Raw genomic sequence first — 16,331 nt, 5'->3', positions numbered from 1 at the left:
TTAAAGGCTGGATAAAGCGCTATATAAGTACAGTCCATTTTTGTCCGGATGCTTCGGTAACGCCTGCCAGACGGCATCAGACTGAACGGTTTGTGGCTGGGGTGATCTTTTATAATCCGGAGGGCTTTCTTCCTGAGCCGCGGGGAGTAAAGGTCCTCCATGGATGGCAGCTCCGTCCTGGTGATGTGCTGTGCAGTTTTCACCCCCCCCTGTAAAGCCTTACGATTGAAGAGCTCTTTAGTGTCAACATTCTCATTATCATTGGAAACTTTTTGGAGGAAATGTAATGGGAAAAAATGGTTTGGTTGAGTCCGTATACTAAACAATTTGTCGGCCAATACCTTTTCCTCGAAACGGGTTTTTAATAGAAATGTAGTCTTTAAAAAAAATGGTGCTTTCTGCTATTTGAAGATTGCACCACATCTGCTTGATGAATTGTGAAGGTGCAACATTAGAAACCTTTCCGACTGAATGAAGCAGGGTTGTTTAGATACAATCAACCTTCCTGTATAAAGTCTAACAACAACAACAACAACAACAACAACAACAGTTTTTCTCTCAGAGTGAACAGTTAACAGTGATTAACATGGATCACTGATTTGGCTGAAGATAATTTGCTCTCCCGGTTGGATTAGATCAGTGTGTGTCCCGACATGTCTGAGGAATGGGAGCAGAAGCTGGTTTCGGTACAGTGGAGCTTTGTGAGGGAGTTTGTTGCCGTGTCATTCCTCAGCCCTGATATCAGGTCACAGAAGATGAGACAGATATTCCTCACTTACACACTCGCATGCTGGACAGAGTTTTCTTTGTTCCACCACATTCCAGAAACACTGTGAATGTTGACCTCTCTATTGAGTATGAGAAAAATAATGTTGTGTCATCAGTTTTGGAGAACTTTTCAAATCAAAACTAATAGGAATCTCACTCATAACATTAAGCCTTCACTACTATTTGTTTTATAAGATATAAGATATCATTCGATGTGCCTAATCCTGTCTCTTAAATATCTGTATTTTTTTAAATAAAAAGTATGTTCTTGCAAAAAATTATACTGTTATCTTTATCCAGTCAAACTTAATTTGGGGCGCCAAGCTTAACGGCCATCAATTAAAACCGCCCTCTACCATTGGCTATGGGTCGAGGGGTCTGTATGGATCTCATTTGGAAAAAAAGTTGTTTCCAAAATATCATGGTTCTGGTTGTTCTCTTTTTCTCGTTAGAAAAGGTTGGCTCACATTCTGTTTCCCTCGTAAATGCACCACATTTCAGAAGCGAGAGACATGAATGCTATGTTAGCATCAGTTGTACTCGTGGAGTTGTCATGTTCTCATCCAAACATACCGCGTGTGTGTATCTGTGAATGCTAGTATGATAAAGCAGACATTTAGCCGCGTTTCAAAAGATATTCTTAAACCTTTATTGGTTTTGTCCATTTTTAAGGAACGTTTCCACCACTGTCTGTTAGCGTGTCAAACCATTGAAAGTAACTTGTCTTATTGTGTGGTTCCTCTTGGCGTAGAAAATAACGGACAAAACACGGACCGACTGAAAGGAAAGTGGAAAGTGTGGTGATTATTCTCAATATCACTGATGGATTGCTAAACTGGGTAAACAGTCTGGACGCATGCACTCTGACTACAACATTATTTACTTGCAATGCTATTTATTTACAACCAAAGACTGAGTGCAGGGCTGCACGGTGCTCTTCACGGCCTCAATCACTGCCATCTCACATCACTTGTTGCACCAATACGCTATCCAGTGTTCAAAATAATAACATCATTAGTTTAAGGGGGCGGCAGAAAGTTTGTATTGGCTTATAGCAGAGCTTCAGTTTGGACGTATCCTGTTAACAACTGTGTCTGATACCTTTATGGTTTTTGTTGATGATGATAATTTAAGTAAATGGGAAGTAACCTCTGGGGACCACGAATATCCTAATCTCTTTGCCATACCTCCAACATTAGCCAAGATATTTCACACACGAATGCACCATCAGATCCATTAATATTCCTTTGGATGGGTTATTGTTGGTCCTGGAGTCCGGCGAGTTCCCATCAGAGACGACCTCTGGCATCTTGTCAAACGAAACCACGGTGTCAACTTCCCTCAAAGCAGCTCAGGAATGCTTCAAGCTGCACTTCCCCCCGAGCCAGGAAGTCTCTCAGCAGTTCTCCCTGCCACCACTCACACACACACACACTCACTCACACAAGCACACACACACTCGCCAACATGGATGTGTGCTTGTTGACTCGACTGCTCTTAAAGGTTGTGGTTGACTCTGTTCACCTCAGTCCTTTCTGCACGGTGCCGAACTTATCTTACATCCGGGTGTTTATGGCCTCTGCTCACCGCTGCTTCTGTTTCTGAGTCCTCGAATGTTGGTGGGAATCCTCGATGGCACAAGACTCCACTTCTCACTCGTGATTTTTAAACTGCATTAGTGCTGACCAATTAATCCAAATGTTAGCTAAATTGCAATATGGACTCGTACACTTCAGTCCTTTCTGCACGGTGCCGAACTTATCTTACATCTGAGTGTTTATGGCCTCTGCACATCGTGGAAATGCTTGATGGCACAAGACTCCACTTCTCACTTCTTAAACCGCACTAGGGCTTCACAACTAATCTACAATTTATAAATAAAGAAATGCCAATATAGACTAGTGCAATGTCCAAATCGCAGAAAGCGCAATATTTGGTAAAGTCAAAATATTTCAAAAAATCTGTGAAGTAAGTGTTACGGTGCCGCAGAAAAGCAACGTTTTTCACACAGAAATACTTGTTTGGCACAGATCGTCCTTAAAAATATCACATTTAGGATCATTTTAGTGTGAATAATGTTTCATAATTGATAGTTCCCTTTCTACGCTAATATAATCGCAATTGCAATATTAGTGATTTTCTTCCAAATCGTGCAGCCAGGAGAAACTGTTGACCCGACATGAACCATCAGCCCCTTTGCAGTCAAGTATGTGGCTTTTGAATCTGACGGGAAGTAGTAAAAAGCACTCAATTAACTTCACTCAAAAGTTTTTATCACCTGCTAGTTACAAAGTGTGACGCAGCACTGAAGGGATTCCTTTGGTTGCTTCTCACAGGCAGTGAAGTGGGGTTCTGATGAATCAACAGACCGGATGGGAGGGCTGCTTCCTTATTCTCACACTTACTCTTATTTGGAGTTTATAGAGCAGTAAAATAAAGCCTTAACCCCAAATTAAAACATACGCGTCTCTTATAGGCAGGAACACGATGACCACTTTATCTCAGCCGCTTTTTATTTTTCAAGTCAAAGTCATTTAAAAAAAAAAAAAAGATTATGCTGGCACATCGCCTACATAGTCAACTGAAGGAAAGGGTCTTACTCATCCTCAGTGCTTGTAACCCCAGAGTTAAAACACCCATAAGCCTAGTTTTAAAGAGCCTTGCAAATCTCCTAATCCACGCACACTGTTGCATATCCAATCATTCAGACAGGATGAGGACTCAAACCCCTTTAACCAATCAGGCTGCTCAGTTTTAGTATTTCTGAACCCTGCATTGACTCTGCAGTAGGGCTGCTCGATTATGGCAAAAATCATGATCTCGATTATTTGGGTCAATAATTGTAATTGCGATTATTAAATGCGATTATTCATTGACTTTGAAAACATCCATTTATTGGAGAAAAAAATTTGAACAGTATGTTTTTAACAGTTGATTACCGTGAACTTTAAGAATAACTAAAAAAAAAAGTAATAATAATAATAAAAAAATAATCGTTTTATTTCGATTACGTTGTTTTCGTAATCGTTGCAAGCCATAATCGTAATCGCGATTAAAATACGATTAATTGAGCAGCCCTACTCTGCAATGTCACGTTGAACCAAAAGCCTCCTCTCCTCTCCCCTCCTCTCCCCTCCTCTCCCCTCCTCCCTCTCTCCCACTTCCTCCCTGCCTCTCTGCCCGAGTGACCTATTTAGCGGCAGCAGCGATCAGAGGATGTGTTCAGAGGGTGAATCGAGAGGAGGAGGATCTTGAATGTTGTTGTTTTGTGTCTCAGCCGGTGTAGTTAGTCAGAGACATTCCTGCAGCATTCATTCTAACAGGCATTAAAGGCTGATTTATAACGTTTGCATGCATTATGCGAAAACATTTGTGCTTTGGCGCCCTCTGTTGGTCAGAAATACACGGTGGGAAGGTGGGTTTCCCTCCAAAAGTCACTTTGGATGAGAAATGGCATATTGTGTGAGATCGTGCAGAAAATATATATTCTTTTTAATTTCTTTCACGCTGACTCGGTTTTAATAGTAGTAAGCAAATCATCAAACAACAGTTAGGGTCCGACGTCTTTATTTGTCACAAGAATTTTCCAATTGTTTTTGTATACTCTACTTCTTGGTCAGAGATGGAAAACCTTTTTTAGATATTTGACTTGAGTGCTAAACGTACAAAGATATTAATGTATAAATACTGCAGTTATGCCTCTCCAAAGAGTCTAAACTCTACATTAAGACTGTAATGCTTTTTAATTTGTTTATTCAGATTGTTTTATAATTGCTTGATCTGGAATTATTTTTGTTATCAACCTATCAATTATTTTCTCTATCAAATGTCAGGAAATGTAAAAAACTCATCAAAACCATTTCCTAAAGTCAAACGTGGTGTACTCTATTGCTTGTTTTTTTTACAAACAGTCCAAAGGCTAAAGTGATTTAGCTCATTATCACATAACGAAATGTAGCAAACCCTCGTATTCAAGAAGCTGGCACTCGGTCATATAAAACATTTACGTTTCACACACACACACACACACACACACACACACACACACACACACACACACACACACACACACACACACACACACACACACACACACACACACACACACACACACACACATACATACATACATACATACATACATACATACATACATACATACATACATTATATTAACCTATCCACAATATATTTGAGAATAATGTATCCCTTGAGCGACTTATCGTTTCAGCTGTTGGTTATATGAATATATAAATCCACACAACTAAACTGTTTATCCTTAGTAACAAAGTCAAAGCACTTCTGCACAGCAACAGTAACGACATTTTTGCCATGTCTTTCAACTCCAGTTGGACAAAGTGAAATAAAACATGCTAATGTCTTCTGTTGCCTCTGTTTCAGGTCCTGTTCGATCAGGCTCAGAGGTCTGTGAAGCAGCAGCTGCAGAACTTTGTGAAAGAGTGAGTAAACCTACACTTCACTTTCTTCAGATCCCTGCTGTACCTTGGGATGTATTAAAGATTTAACAGAAGAACTAGCAACCTTAAAAGACCACATGTACCCTTGTTACCTCCAAAAACCTTTTTGGTGTCTTTAAATATTAAACAGTACAACCTTTTGCACCGCAGGTGTGCTAACGCTCATGAACAATGCAGCGTGACTTTGTGGTACATCCAAAAACCTGTCATCCTGTTTGTTTTGAGTTTGAGTTTGCTAATGTCTCGCTTTAAAATCCGCTCTTCTGACAGGGATGTTCGTAAGTTCAAGGAGACAAAGAAGCACTTTGACCGCGTGCGTGAGGATCTGGAGATCGCTCAGGTGAAGAACGCTCAGGCGCCGAGGAACAAACCTCACGAGGTGGAGGAAGCTACCGGAACGCTCAGCATCACCAGGAAGTGCTTCAGACACCTCGCGCTGGACTACGTGCTGCAGGTCAGAATCATGTCAGGATATACAATGTGGTCCTTTTAGGTATTTCAGGATATTGCACCTTCCTGACAGAGACATCAACGTCGACACAACAGTCCTGTAAAGATACTCTCTTTCTGACCTACATATATACTTCTGTCTATGTCACACACATTTTGGTATTTGGATACTTTACTATACTTATTGTCGGTCTCACTAACTACATTAAGTATTTTAGCGACCCCCTTATTTTTTGTGCTGAACGGTTTTAAAATGCCATTTATACTTCTCCACTTTCTGCATAGGAGCTCTTTTAGCTTGCAATGTACTGTATATACCAAATTGCTAAATGACATTATATTACATGTCACTTGTTAGACGCTTTTATCCAAAGTAGGGTACTACAAATATACATTTGAAAGCAAATGTATATTCGAATATTCGACCCCCCCAAAAACGGTTAACCGAAATGTACATATCCTATAAAAAAAAATGTGCAAAACTTTTTTCAGAATAAAAATAAATAAAAATGTTTTACCCAATTTTTTTTCAATAATTTTTGGAAATAAATACATACATGTTCAAATAAGAGTAGAAACCAAGTCGAATTTGTCAAATGTATTGAATTGGTGATCACAGTTTGACAGCTATAGGCCTACAGCTTTCATGTGTGGAGGCGATTCACAATCAGGCCAGCTGTAGAGAAGGCCCTCTCAGCTGGAACGGAGGTTGCGGGTATAGCAAGGTATAGCATGTATATATATAAGTTTAATTTAGCATAGTTTGACCTCTACACCGCACTCACTAACCTGGTTGAAGTATTTCCACACATTACTCCTTTTTGACGCCATGTCTGTGTAGGACTCTTCTTAGAGTGTAAATAATTACCGGACTATGACTGGTAAAATGTTGAATACCGGCAAAACTAAATCTCTCCAGTCAAAATGTCTAGTACTTTGCCGCCACACACGGTTGCCAAGCAGCGCTTATTGTTGTTTAGGCTGGCCACTCATGTGTCGCGAGTGTTGACGGGGCGGGGGAGCACGCTCATGAACTGTTAGCGCCGGAACCTCGCAACGGCTGCGGAGCGCATTTGGGCCTAAGATGAGGTTTGAGTCTGCGTGGTCTGCGTGTAGGGAGGGACAGCAGCCATATCATTGGCTAGAACTAGCTAGATCTGATGGATTTGGACATAAACGCGAGTGAAGTATAACCGGACGCGAGAGAGAGAGAGAGATCAGCACCTGCAGCTCCGCCTGCTGTGAGGGACCGGTGAGCGGAGCAAAACACACCTTTAGACGTCACCTAACACATTTAGCTATGGCACTGTTGTATACATTGAATTATTCAATTTGATAATATGTAATCAACTTAGGCATCACTCCCAAAAAAAAAAAATTATAAAAAAAAAGAAGAAATTAATAAAAATATTCATAACTCATATTCGAATACATGAATAATTATTCGAATACCTGAATAATTTCGAATATTCGATTAATCGTTCCCATCCCTTATCCAAAGCGACTTACATACTCAATACTGGGGAAAATCCCCACAGGAGCAATTTGGGGTGAAGTGTCTCAGGGACACAACGACATGCTGACTGCAGTGGGGTTTGAACCTGTGACCCCCTGATCCGAACACCAACGCACAACCCACTGCGCCACACACCTCCGCCTATTATGTTTTACCCTATACTCTGATTATTTTATGATAAATAAATGAGTTTACTTATAAACAGTCATTGCAAAAACAAGAGAATACTACCAACCAACCAAGTCAAACGGAAGTAAGTCATTGTCTTTCATACACTTTTGAGACAGCCCCCAGCTTTAACTTCGTTTTTCGCGAACTCTCCTTAATTCAGATCACGAGATGAAAAATAACACGTTAACAGAAGCTGGGCTTCAACACACACAGCAAAACACATCTGGTGACAATCGGTTGAAGTCTGAATATTACTGTTAAAAATGTGGCTAAATCTGTTCAGTGGTTAGTTATAAAGTATCGATTAAAATCCCACCAGACGCGCTTACATTTCTCCCGTACGATAAGAGAATGACCGCGACGTTGCTCTTTCAGCCCGCGGTGGTGTCTGCGTCCGTCATTCTTTCCGAGTGACACATCCTCCTCTCTTCATATATGCAGCAGGCGGTTTATTTTGCCCACAAGTTGTGAGCGCTATGGCTGCCCGCGGGGCGACAAAGAAACTGATTCAGTGCGATCTCTACCACGCCGTGGCCTCGTTCCTTTCTTTAAAGCTTCCTCTCACTGCTCTCAGACACGTTACCCTTTTGAGTCTTAATTGAAAGTGTCTCAAGGCAGAGAAGGTCAAAGCTGCAGGGAGATGTGCTATATGGATAAGTGACCTCTTAAATGTAGCACCAAATGTTATTTAGCTTTGCATCGGTTAATATGTACAATGGAGAGGCTTTGAAATGCGATGGGGTAATTTTTCCACTTCTACTGGTGGTTTAAAGCAGTGGAGGAAGTGATCAGATCCTCTTGTTGAGTAAAAATAAGGATTTAAGTACAGAATACTTAAAGGGGCCCTATTATGCTGATGTTCAGGTGTATATCTTTATGTAGTGTCTCTACTTTAAAGAGTCCTCTCCTGCTGATGTTCAGGTGTATATCAGTATGTAGTGTCTCTACTTTAAAGAGTCCTCTCCTGCTGATGTTCAGGTGTATATCAGTATGTAGTGTCTCTACTTTAAAGAGTCCTCTCCTGCTGATGTCCAGGTTCATATCGGTATGTAGTGTCTCTACTTTAAAGAGTCCTCTCCTGCTGATGTTCAGGTGTATATCAGTATGTAGTGTCTCTACTTTAAAGAGTCCTCTCCTGCTGATGTTCAGGTGTATATCAGTATGTAGTGTCTCTACTTTAAAGAGTCCTCTCCTGCTGATGTTCAGGTGTATATCGGTATGTAGTGTCTCTACTTTAAAGGGTCCTCTCCTGCTGATGTTCAGGTGTATATCAGTATGTAGTGTCTCTACTTTAAAGAGTCCTCTCCTGCTGATGTGCAGGTGTATATCAGTATGTAGTGTCTCTACTTTAAAGAGTCCTCTCCTGCTGATGTTCAGGTGTATATCAGTAGTGTCTCTACTTTAAAGAGTCCTCTCCTGCTGATGTTCAGGTGTATATCAGTAGTGTCTCTACTTTAAAGAGTCCTCTCCTGCTGATGTTCAGGTGTATATCAGTATGCAGTGTCTCTACTTTAAAGAGTCCTCTCCTGCTGATGTTCAGGTGTATATCAGTATGTAGTGTCTCTACTTTAAAGAGTCCTCTCCTGCTGATGTTCAGGTGTATATCAGTATGTACTGTCTCTACTTTAAAGACAAGCTCTTTATTTTTCTCATACTGCCTGTGCTGCAGCTCCTCTTTTCACCCTCTGTCTGAAACCAGAGCCCAGTCTGCTCATAATAATATAAGATCTCAACACCTCTAATAAAGTGCAACACTATTTAAGTATAATAATGAAAATGCACCTCAAGTATTAAAATGTAAAGTATTCAATGCTGCTGTGACTGTTAACCTTCTGCCTATCTCACATTATTGAAAAACCAGGATTTCCAAAACTCTATTAAAATATATATTATTTGATATGCTCTTTGTATGTTATTCATGCAGAAATCTCACTTTGCAAGGTTATAAAAGTCTTCAAATATAGATGTGTAGTTAAGAAACAATTCTATATTTTCCCTCTAAGTCTTAGAGTTTAAGTCAGGGGCGTCAAACTCAAATACACAGTGGGCCAAAATAAAAAAAAATGGGTACTAGCCGAGGGCCGGACTGGTTCAATGTTTTTTGCAGAACGTATTGAAATGAACTTATTGCACATATTAAACCTGGAACTAACAAAGCTTAAATTATTGCCTATAAAAACAACATTAAACATTAAATAATCAGTTGCATTCATTTCTTATGGCTCTATCTGTAGAGTCATTTCCTATGATTACATTTCCCCACAGGCCAACAACAGCTTCAAAAAACTATTTCCCTCAAAGTGAAAACCAAACATGCCCTGCTGTCTCAAGAGACAAAGTGCAGAAGGAAACATGTAAACTCAGTGTGCTGCTCTGTGATGCTAGCTCAGATACTTGGCATCTCATCTCGGGGGTGCAAGCTCATCGATGTTTGGGCTCAGGCTCTGAGCTGAGGAGACCCTCAGGATGGAGTGAAGGGGTGCGTGCAATATACCGGCGGGCCAGATCTAATAGTATTTAGAAATTATCCTGCGGGCAGAAATTAAATCCACCACGGGCCTGATTTGGCCCCCGGGCCTTTAGTTTGACACATGTGCTCTAAGACATAGTGGAGGAGGAGACATCAGTACTTCAAATTCAGTAGAGTGAAAGTACTCGGTTACATTTGATGGCTGGTGGTTTGTTTATTTCCGAGTTAACTCCATGGATGTATAATAAGGTCAACTCTTATTGGTCGGTTGATGGTGCTACAGGGAGAGAAAGGAAATGGCTGTCCACTAGATGGAGGTATCTCATTAGCCTGTACTGTAGCGGATCATCCCCACCACCATAATCAATACTCCAGGAGGTCATTATTTACATGTAGTAACACATGTCTGTCTTCTTCTCTGCAGATCAATGTCCTCCAGGCCAAGAAGAAGTTTGAGATCCTGGACGCTGTAAGTCAAAACAATAAACCTGTATCGTTATCATATATTCCACATACTTAAAGAGTGTCATTTGAGTCAAAAGACTTTATAATGTTAGTAACAACACCCGTCCCATCCAGATGCTGTCCTTCATGCACGCGCAGTACTCGCTGTTCCAACAAGGCTACAACCTGCTGGATGAGATCAACCCGTACATGAAGAAGCTGGCTGCTGAGGTGAGAGAAACAGGCGCTCTTTGAATGTTGTTACTCGCTGTATCTCTACTATGATCCCCACAAATCAAAGTTCCCTCTGTGTCTGCAGCTACTAAAAGGGATTTAAGATTCTAGGTGCTCCGTGTCTTGATGTGAACGGGTTGATCCTCATTTGAACTATTGACAAGAGACAGTTGTGTAATATATATTGTGCATTTCTGCTTTTTAATTCAATATGTTGGCTTTTTTAAAAAAAATTTTTTTTTTAATGTTTTTATTGAGTTTTCACAACAATAATAACAGAACAACAAAACATAGTACACACAAATCAGTTGTAAAATAAAGCACAATAAATACTAGTTGTCTGAAGACCTTCAATATTCACACATACCGTACACGATTGAATTAGTCATTCACTTACTCATTGGTGTCAACCATGTAAATATTCCACTTTTCCCATTTCCTATTGAATGCATTCTCTTGGATTCTCAAAACACATGTCAACTTTTCCATGACAGAAATATCTTCAACAATTTCCAGCCACTGCTCCTGAGTTGGAGCGTTCACATTAAGCCAATTTCTGGTTATAGCTTTCTTACTATGTTGGATTTTTGATGACATTCGGGGTGTACTGATACAAAAAAAGTCTTCCTCTCCATAGCTTGTACAGTATGTACATAAAATATAGCGGCACAATTTGAAAAAAACATTGACATTATTTTGACATTGAGATACGATTCATGATATTGGAGATATTTGTGAACCATTATTCTCGTTATCAATGAAAACGATCGGATGTTTCGTTAAGTCTGTCGAATATGATCCGTAGTCCGGCATATCTTTGCACTTTTACATCAAAACAAAACTTGACTATTTGTGATTTAGCCACATGAAAAACACACGAGGAATAACACCACAAACGTCAAAATGTGAATACTTCATTCCAAATGATAACTCATATTTAGCCTTCAACAAATATTCTGCTTCACGCCATTTGATTATTGCACTAGCCTATATTGATTACACATTGATTAATTGAGCAGCCTTAATAGACATCTTACGTAACACAGCATGCTATGTAGAGTGCTCTGTCACTGGACCATGTTGTTTCTGCTGCAGGACAATCGATGCTTCATTGCCAGACGCTGACCCAGAGTCAGTGCTGCTCTCTGATCTCTCGTCACCTCTTTTCCCCTCTCGACCGAATGTCTCCCTGAAACACTGAACTTTTATTTCTTTGTGTTTATGTTGACGGGCTTAAAGCTGGATCAGCTGGTGATTGATTCAGCCATGGAGAAGAGGGAAATGGAGCATAAACATGCGACCATTCAGCAGAGGGTGAGTTCCTATTTCATCGTTTTTATTTACTTAATTTTAGACCATGTTGTTCCAAAAGGTTTTCCATTATACGGTAACACTTCGGCCAGTTTGAGACAGGTATTTCATTGAATTCTTTAACGTAAAAAAGGTTTTAAAATGCTTAAATGTAAAGATATCAGCAAACATTGAGATTGCTTTCGTGTTTTTTCTCATAGGAAGAACATGCACCCAATTCAGAGAAGTAAATGCCATAAAAAGTAGCATTTATATTGACGGAGATACGCAAAACTTAAATCTCTTCAACATGTTATATGTCATGTTATTGTTGTCATTGGCAAAAAGAACCAAATAAGTCCTTTGTTTACTTCCGTAACATACTGACACCCCTATTTAAAACTTGAGCTTCTATTGGCTAGATCTCTTAGCGGTTGATCAATCTCAACAGAGCCGGCCAGCTAACCAATCAGAGCAGACTGGGCTCTGGTTTCAGACAGAGGGTGAAAAGAGGTGCTGCAGCACAGGCAGTGAGATAAAGAAAGAGCTTTTTGAACATTAAAGCATGGAGACACGTCCCAGTAGAGACACAGGGTGAAATGGAGCTAATTTAACGCTGCTGTCACATCTCACCTCTAAGGTCTGTCTGCCACTCGGCAACGTCTGTTGTGACTGGGGAGTGGGGGGGGTGGGGGCGGGATTAGAGCTGGGCAGCTGGGGAGTGTTTGATGAATCCCCCTAACAAAGTCCAGGCATTGATTTAAGCATTAAAATCAGGAGGTATTAAGTGATTTGACCAGATATTAATCGCACTGTTGTCTGCTGTAGATAATAAGCACATTATCTCCTGGACTGTGAGGCAAGAGTTGACTGTGATGTTTGAGCATTTCTAACCATGCTAGTGTTGATAAGATACGATAGTACTTTATTGATCCCAATTGTAATGAACCACTTTGGTCCAGCTTGATATATTTCAAAATATGAATTGGATTGAAACAATACGTTCTGCAGACATGCATGGTCCCCAGAGGATGGATTTATCTTTTTGTCTCTAACCGCTATGACTCGTTTTTAGTCAAATAATAAGGCTCGACAGAAGGGTTGCTACAATCATGGAAAACCTAACTTTTCAAGGCCTGGTGAAGTCAGGGAATAAGTTAAATCCGTAGACGTTTTGTTGAGGTGTAAAATGTTGCTGCTATACAAGATTCAAGTTTCATGTGTGCATAGCTACAGTGTAGTTATGACAATGAACATCTGAGGTCACAGGCTCCTCCTACAGTGCAACACAATAAAACAGATACAATAGTGCAAGTAAATACAATAAAATAGAAATAGTGCAAGAATAGTCTATACAGTAATTGGAATATGATATTTAAGTGGCAAACAGTATTCCCTACAACGAATGGACTTGGGAATGTTTAGAAATGTTATCCTTTTAAAATGAGGGAACCCTGCTAGGAGTGCATTTCCTCCCGAGGGTGTATTCCTCTCCTGACATCGTGTTATTTAATAATTCAGAAAGCCTGATTTGTAGGGGCCCCGTGTCTGGCCCCTGTGAACCCCAGGATCAGGGACCATCTGTCCGCCTGCAGCCGGGTCACATGTGTGCAGCGTTATTGATCTGTTTCTACCCGAGCTGTGAGACACGGAGCTTTAATGCACCATCCATCAGAGGGACCGCAGTGGGAGATGATCAAGGTCAGGGAGATGAAGCTGCATGAAAAGCATCGCCATGGACATATCTTTATGACGGGATGTAGGGCGGCACAATGTAGATACGATTCATAATTGCGATTATTTTAGTTTTTTTAACTTGTGTTTTCTTTCTTGCAGACATACTCTAAACAACATGGATGAAACGCTTAATTAAACTCTCATCTGATCCATTTGTGGGACTGGGCGTCCTCAGCGTTATACATATTATCAACGTCAACTTTATTGTCAATCTTCCAGCGTGTGTGTCCAGACAGAGAGATCGAAATACCGATTCCCACAATCCCGCTTACTGCGATTCAGATTTAGCACTAGTCCATATTGCAATGTGGATATCATTGCGATTGATCGTGCAGCCCTGAAGGGTGGTTTTCTTTCTGTGGGCAGCTTGTATTCCTTGAAGGAGGATAATCAGAGGTGCATTGAGGCGGAGAGATTATTGTATTATCTCAAATGAAACGGCTCGGGTTGTTCTAACGCTGTATTTTCTTTTCTTTTCTTCCTCTTCCCGATGACACCATCTCCTCTCAGACTCTCATGCAGGTGAGTGATCCTCCATTCATTTCCCATCTGAATTTCAGCTTGAAACACATCTTTGGGTAGTGTGGGGGGGGGGGGAGTTTGACCCCCAGTCATCATACAGAACATTAACAAACCCCTTTGAAGTGTTCTCTGTGAGCTGTAGGCAGACTCCAGATGCCTTGAGGGCAAACTGAAGTGCATCCTGAACAGCCTGTGTGGAAACCGTGTTATATCACCATTTGCCAGTGTTGGAAAGTACATTTACTTAAGTACTATACCCATACTACTTTCTTTCATTGAATATTTCCTTTGTATCCTACTTCATACTTGCACTTTAATTAAGTATTTCCATGTAATCCTGATTTATACTTGTACTTAAAATGAGTCTTTGGATTTTATCCTACTTTGTACTTAACTTAAGTAGCATTCGTTTCATTTCAAACCTTTATGTATCCAGGTGTATCCCATTGGGATCGTTGATCTCTTTTTCAAGGGAGACCTGCTCAAGTAGGTTCCACAAAAAAAGCATATTTTGTGTTTTAAAGTTTTAGTCTGATGCTAAATATTGCAGTTGTATTAAGGAATGTGTCGTATGCAGGACATTTACAGTACACTGCGGTATTGTAACTTTGACTTAGTGTAAAGTCTGATGACCTCTGACTAGTGCTAAAGGTTAACACACGTCTTCTTTCGTCAGTCTGTTTACTGTAATATTTATTTAAAGTGTAGATTTGTAGTAGTGTAAATTGTGTAGAGTTACTTTTTTACACTAAAGTGTCCTGAGTTAGCAGTTCCCCTCATAAATATCTTATTACCTACATGTTTAGTAGCTCAATATGCATCAGCATGAACATGTCATCTTTCAGAGTCTTGTATCTTAAGAGATATCCATTCAGGAAACTGCAGCATGTCGCTTTGATGTGGATTCCCTATTCCCCGCGGCCTTCAGAGCATCATGACCTACTTTGTTATTCCCTCCTTCTTGTTTCTTCTCTTCTCGTTTCTTCTGTGCAATAAGCCTTGTGTAAACTTACCCAGGTCAAAGGGGCAGCTCCTTCTCGCTATACAAGTACAAACCAGGAGAGCAGAAAGGGAGTTAAAGTGCTGTCGCCGAAAAGAAACGCCATTCATTTTTAACGGAGGATTTAATGGAGAAGTCCTGTTCCTGCTGTCGCTCCTCCTGCTATTCTGTACGTCTGTGTTTACATCACCAGAGCAGCGCTACAAGATGCCCCAAATGTGCATCATTGGTTTTATTTCCACTGCTTTAAACTCCAGATGGATGTTGTAGTAAAATAATGATTACATGTTTCCGTTGTATGGTGCTTTTTATGAATGACAACAACACTTTACATCTCAACATAGATGTTAAAATGCACGAGATATAGGAGGCACATGCAGCACACACATGCATGTATGTACATAATGTAATAACATGTATATTCAAATAGTTTCTGCTACTTCATGTAATGTCCTTGATCTGCCAATCATCATTTGCATGTAAAATAGTGATAATTTATTTCCTGTATTTTAAGTGTTACTTTCATAGCCAGTAGTCTCACATTAGAGGAGCTGAAACAAGCACATTCTTGGCATAAGAACATCTTAATTATCAAAAAACTAACCATGCTAATTGGTTGTCATTTGACCAATCAGTGCTCACTATATCATACAAGTCAGAAAAAGTATATTTTTGCTGCCATTTTATCAAAGAAATGCCCGTGAAATTCTCAGTGGAAAGTCAAAGTCTGTCTTAATAATTGTTTGTTCTTCCTCGGTTCAAATCCTCAGCTTTCAGAATAGACAAAAGGAAATGCACCACTTGCTATTTACTGTAGACATTTGGCACATTCATTAATGTACACATAGCCCCGAGGCCTTCGTTAGATAAAAGTAGAAAAACCATCACTCATTTAATCTCCTTATCTTCAACATCCCTATTGTATTCCAACACAGCTCATTATAGGAAAGGCACGTTTATTTATATAGCACCTTCCACACAAGGCAATTCAAAGTGCTTTACAAAAATAGGGCATTAAAGCCTTATTTGCAATTGAACAACACTGGTGCTGCATGTCGTTAACTGTCTTACTTACTGTACTTGTCATGGCAGCTTTCCTTCACATTTGCACAAATACATAATATGTAAGACTGTGGCTTCTTCCATTTCTATTATCATCAGTGTATTTTCAAGACTTTTGGGGGCTTTGGGACTTATGAAGGGAAGTCAATCAGGTGTGTTGAAGAATAGTTGATGATGGTTAAGTTAGCC

At 40.1% G+C, this 16,331-nt stretch overlaps 1 protein-coding gene across 1 annotated transcript in view; it reads left to right on the top strand.

Moving 5' to 3' along the window:
* Positions 1–16,331, top strand: part of LOC117449209 (arf-GAP with coiled-coil, ANK repeat and PH domain-containing protein 3-like) — a 93,359-nt gene that overhangs the window by 50,102 nt on the left and 26,926 nt on the right. Inside the window, exons 5-10 of the mRNA XM_034086691.1 lie at positions 5,170–5,228; positions 5,517–5,700; positions 10,278–10,322; positions 10,433–10,528; positions 11,771–11,845; positions 14,069–14,080. Of these exons, the coding sequence (XP_033942582.1) occupies positions 5,170–5,228; positions 5,517–5,700; positions 10,278–10,322; positions 10,433–10,528; positions 11,771–11,845; positions 14,069–14,080 (471 nt within the window). The remainder of the gene's footprint in view (positions 1–5,169; positions 5,229–5,516; positions 5,701–10,277; positions 10,323–10,432; positions 10,529–11,770; positions 11,846–14,068; positions 14,081–16,331) is intronic.

Source organism: Pseudochaenichthys georgianus, chromosome 7 (genome assembly GCF_902827115.2).
Source record: "Pseudochaenichthys georgianus chromosome 7, fPseGeo1.2, whole genome shotgun sequence".
NCBI lineage: Eukaryota > Metazoa > Chordata > Actinopteri > Perciformes > Channichthyidae > Pseudochaenichthys > Pseudochaenichthys georgianus.
This window is presented reverse-complemented; position numbering and strand designations above follow the sequence as displayed.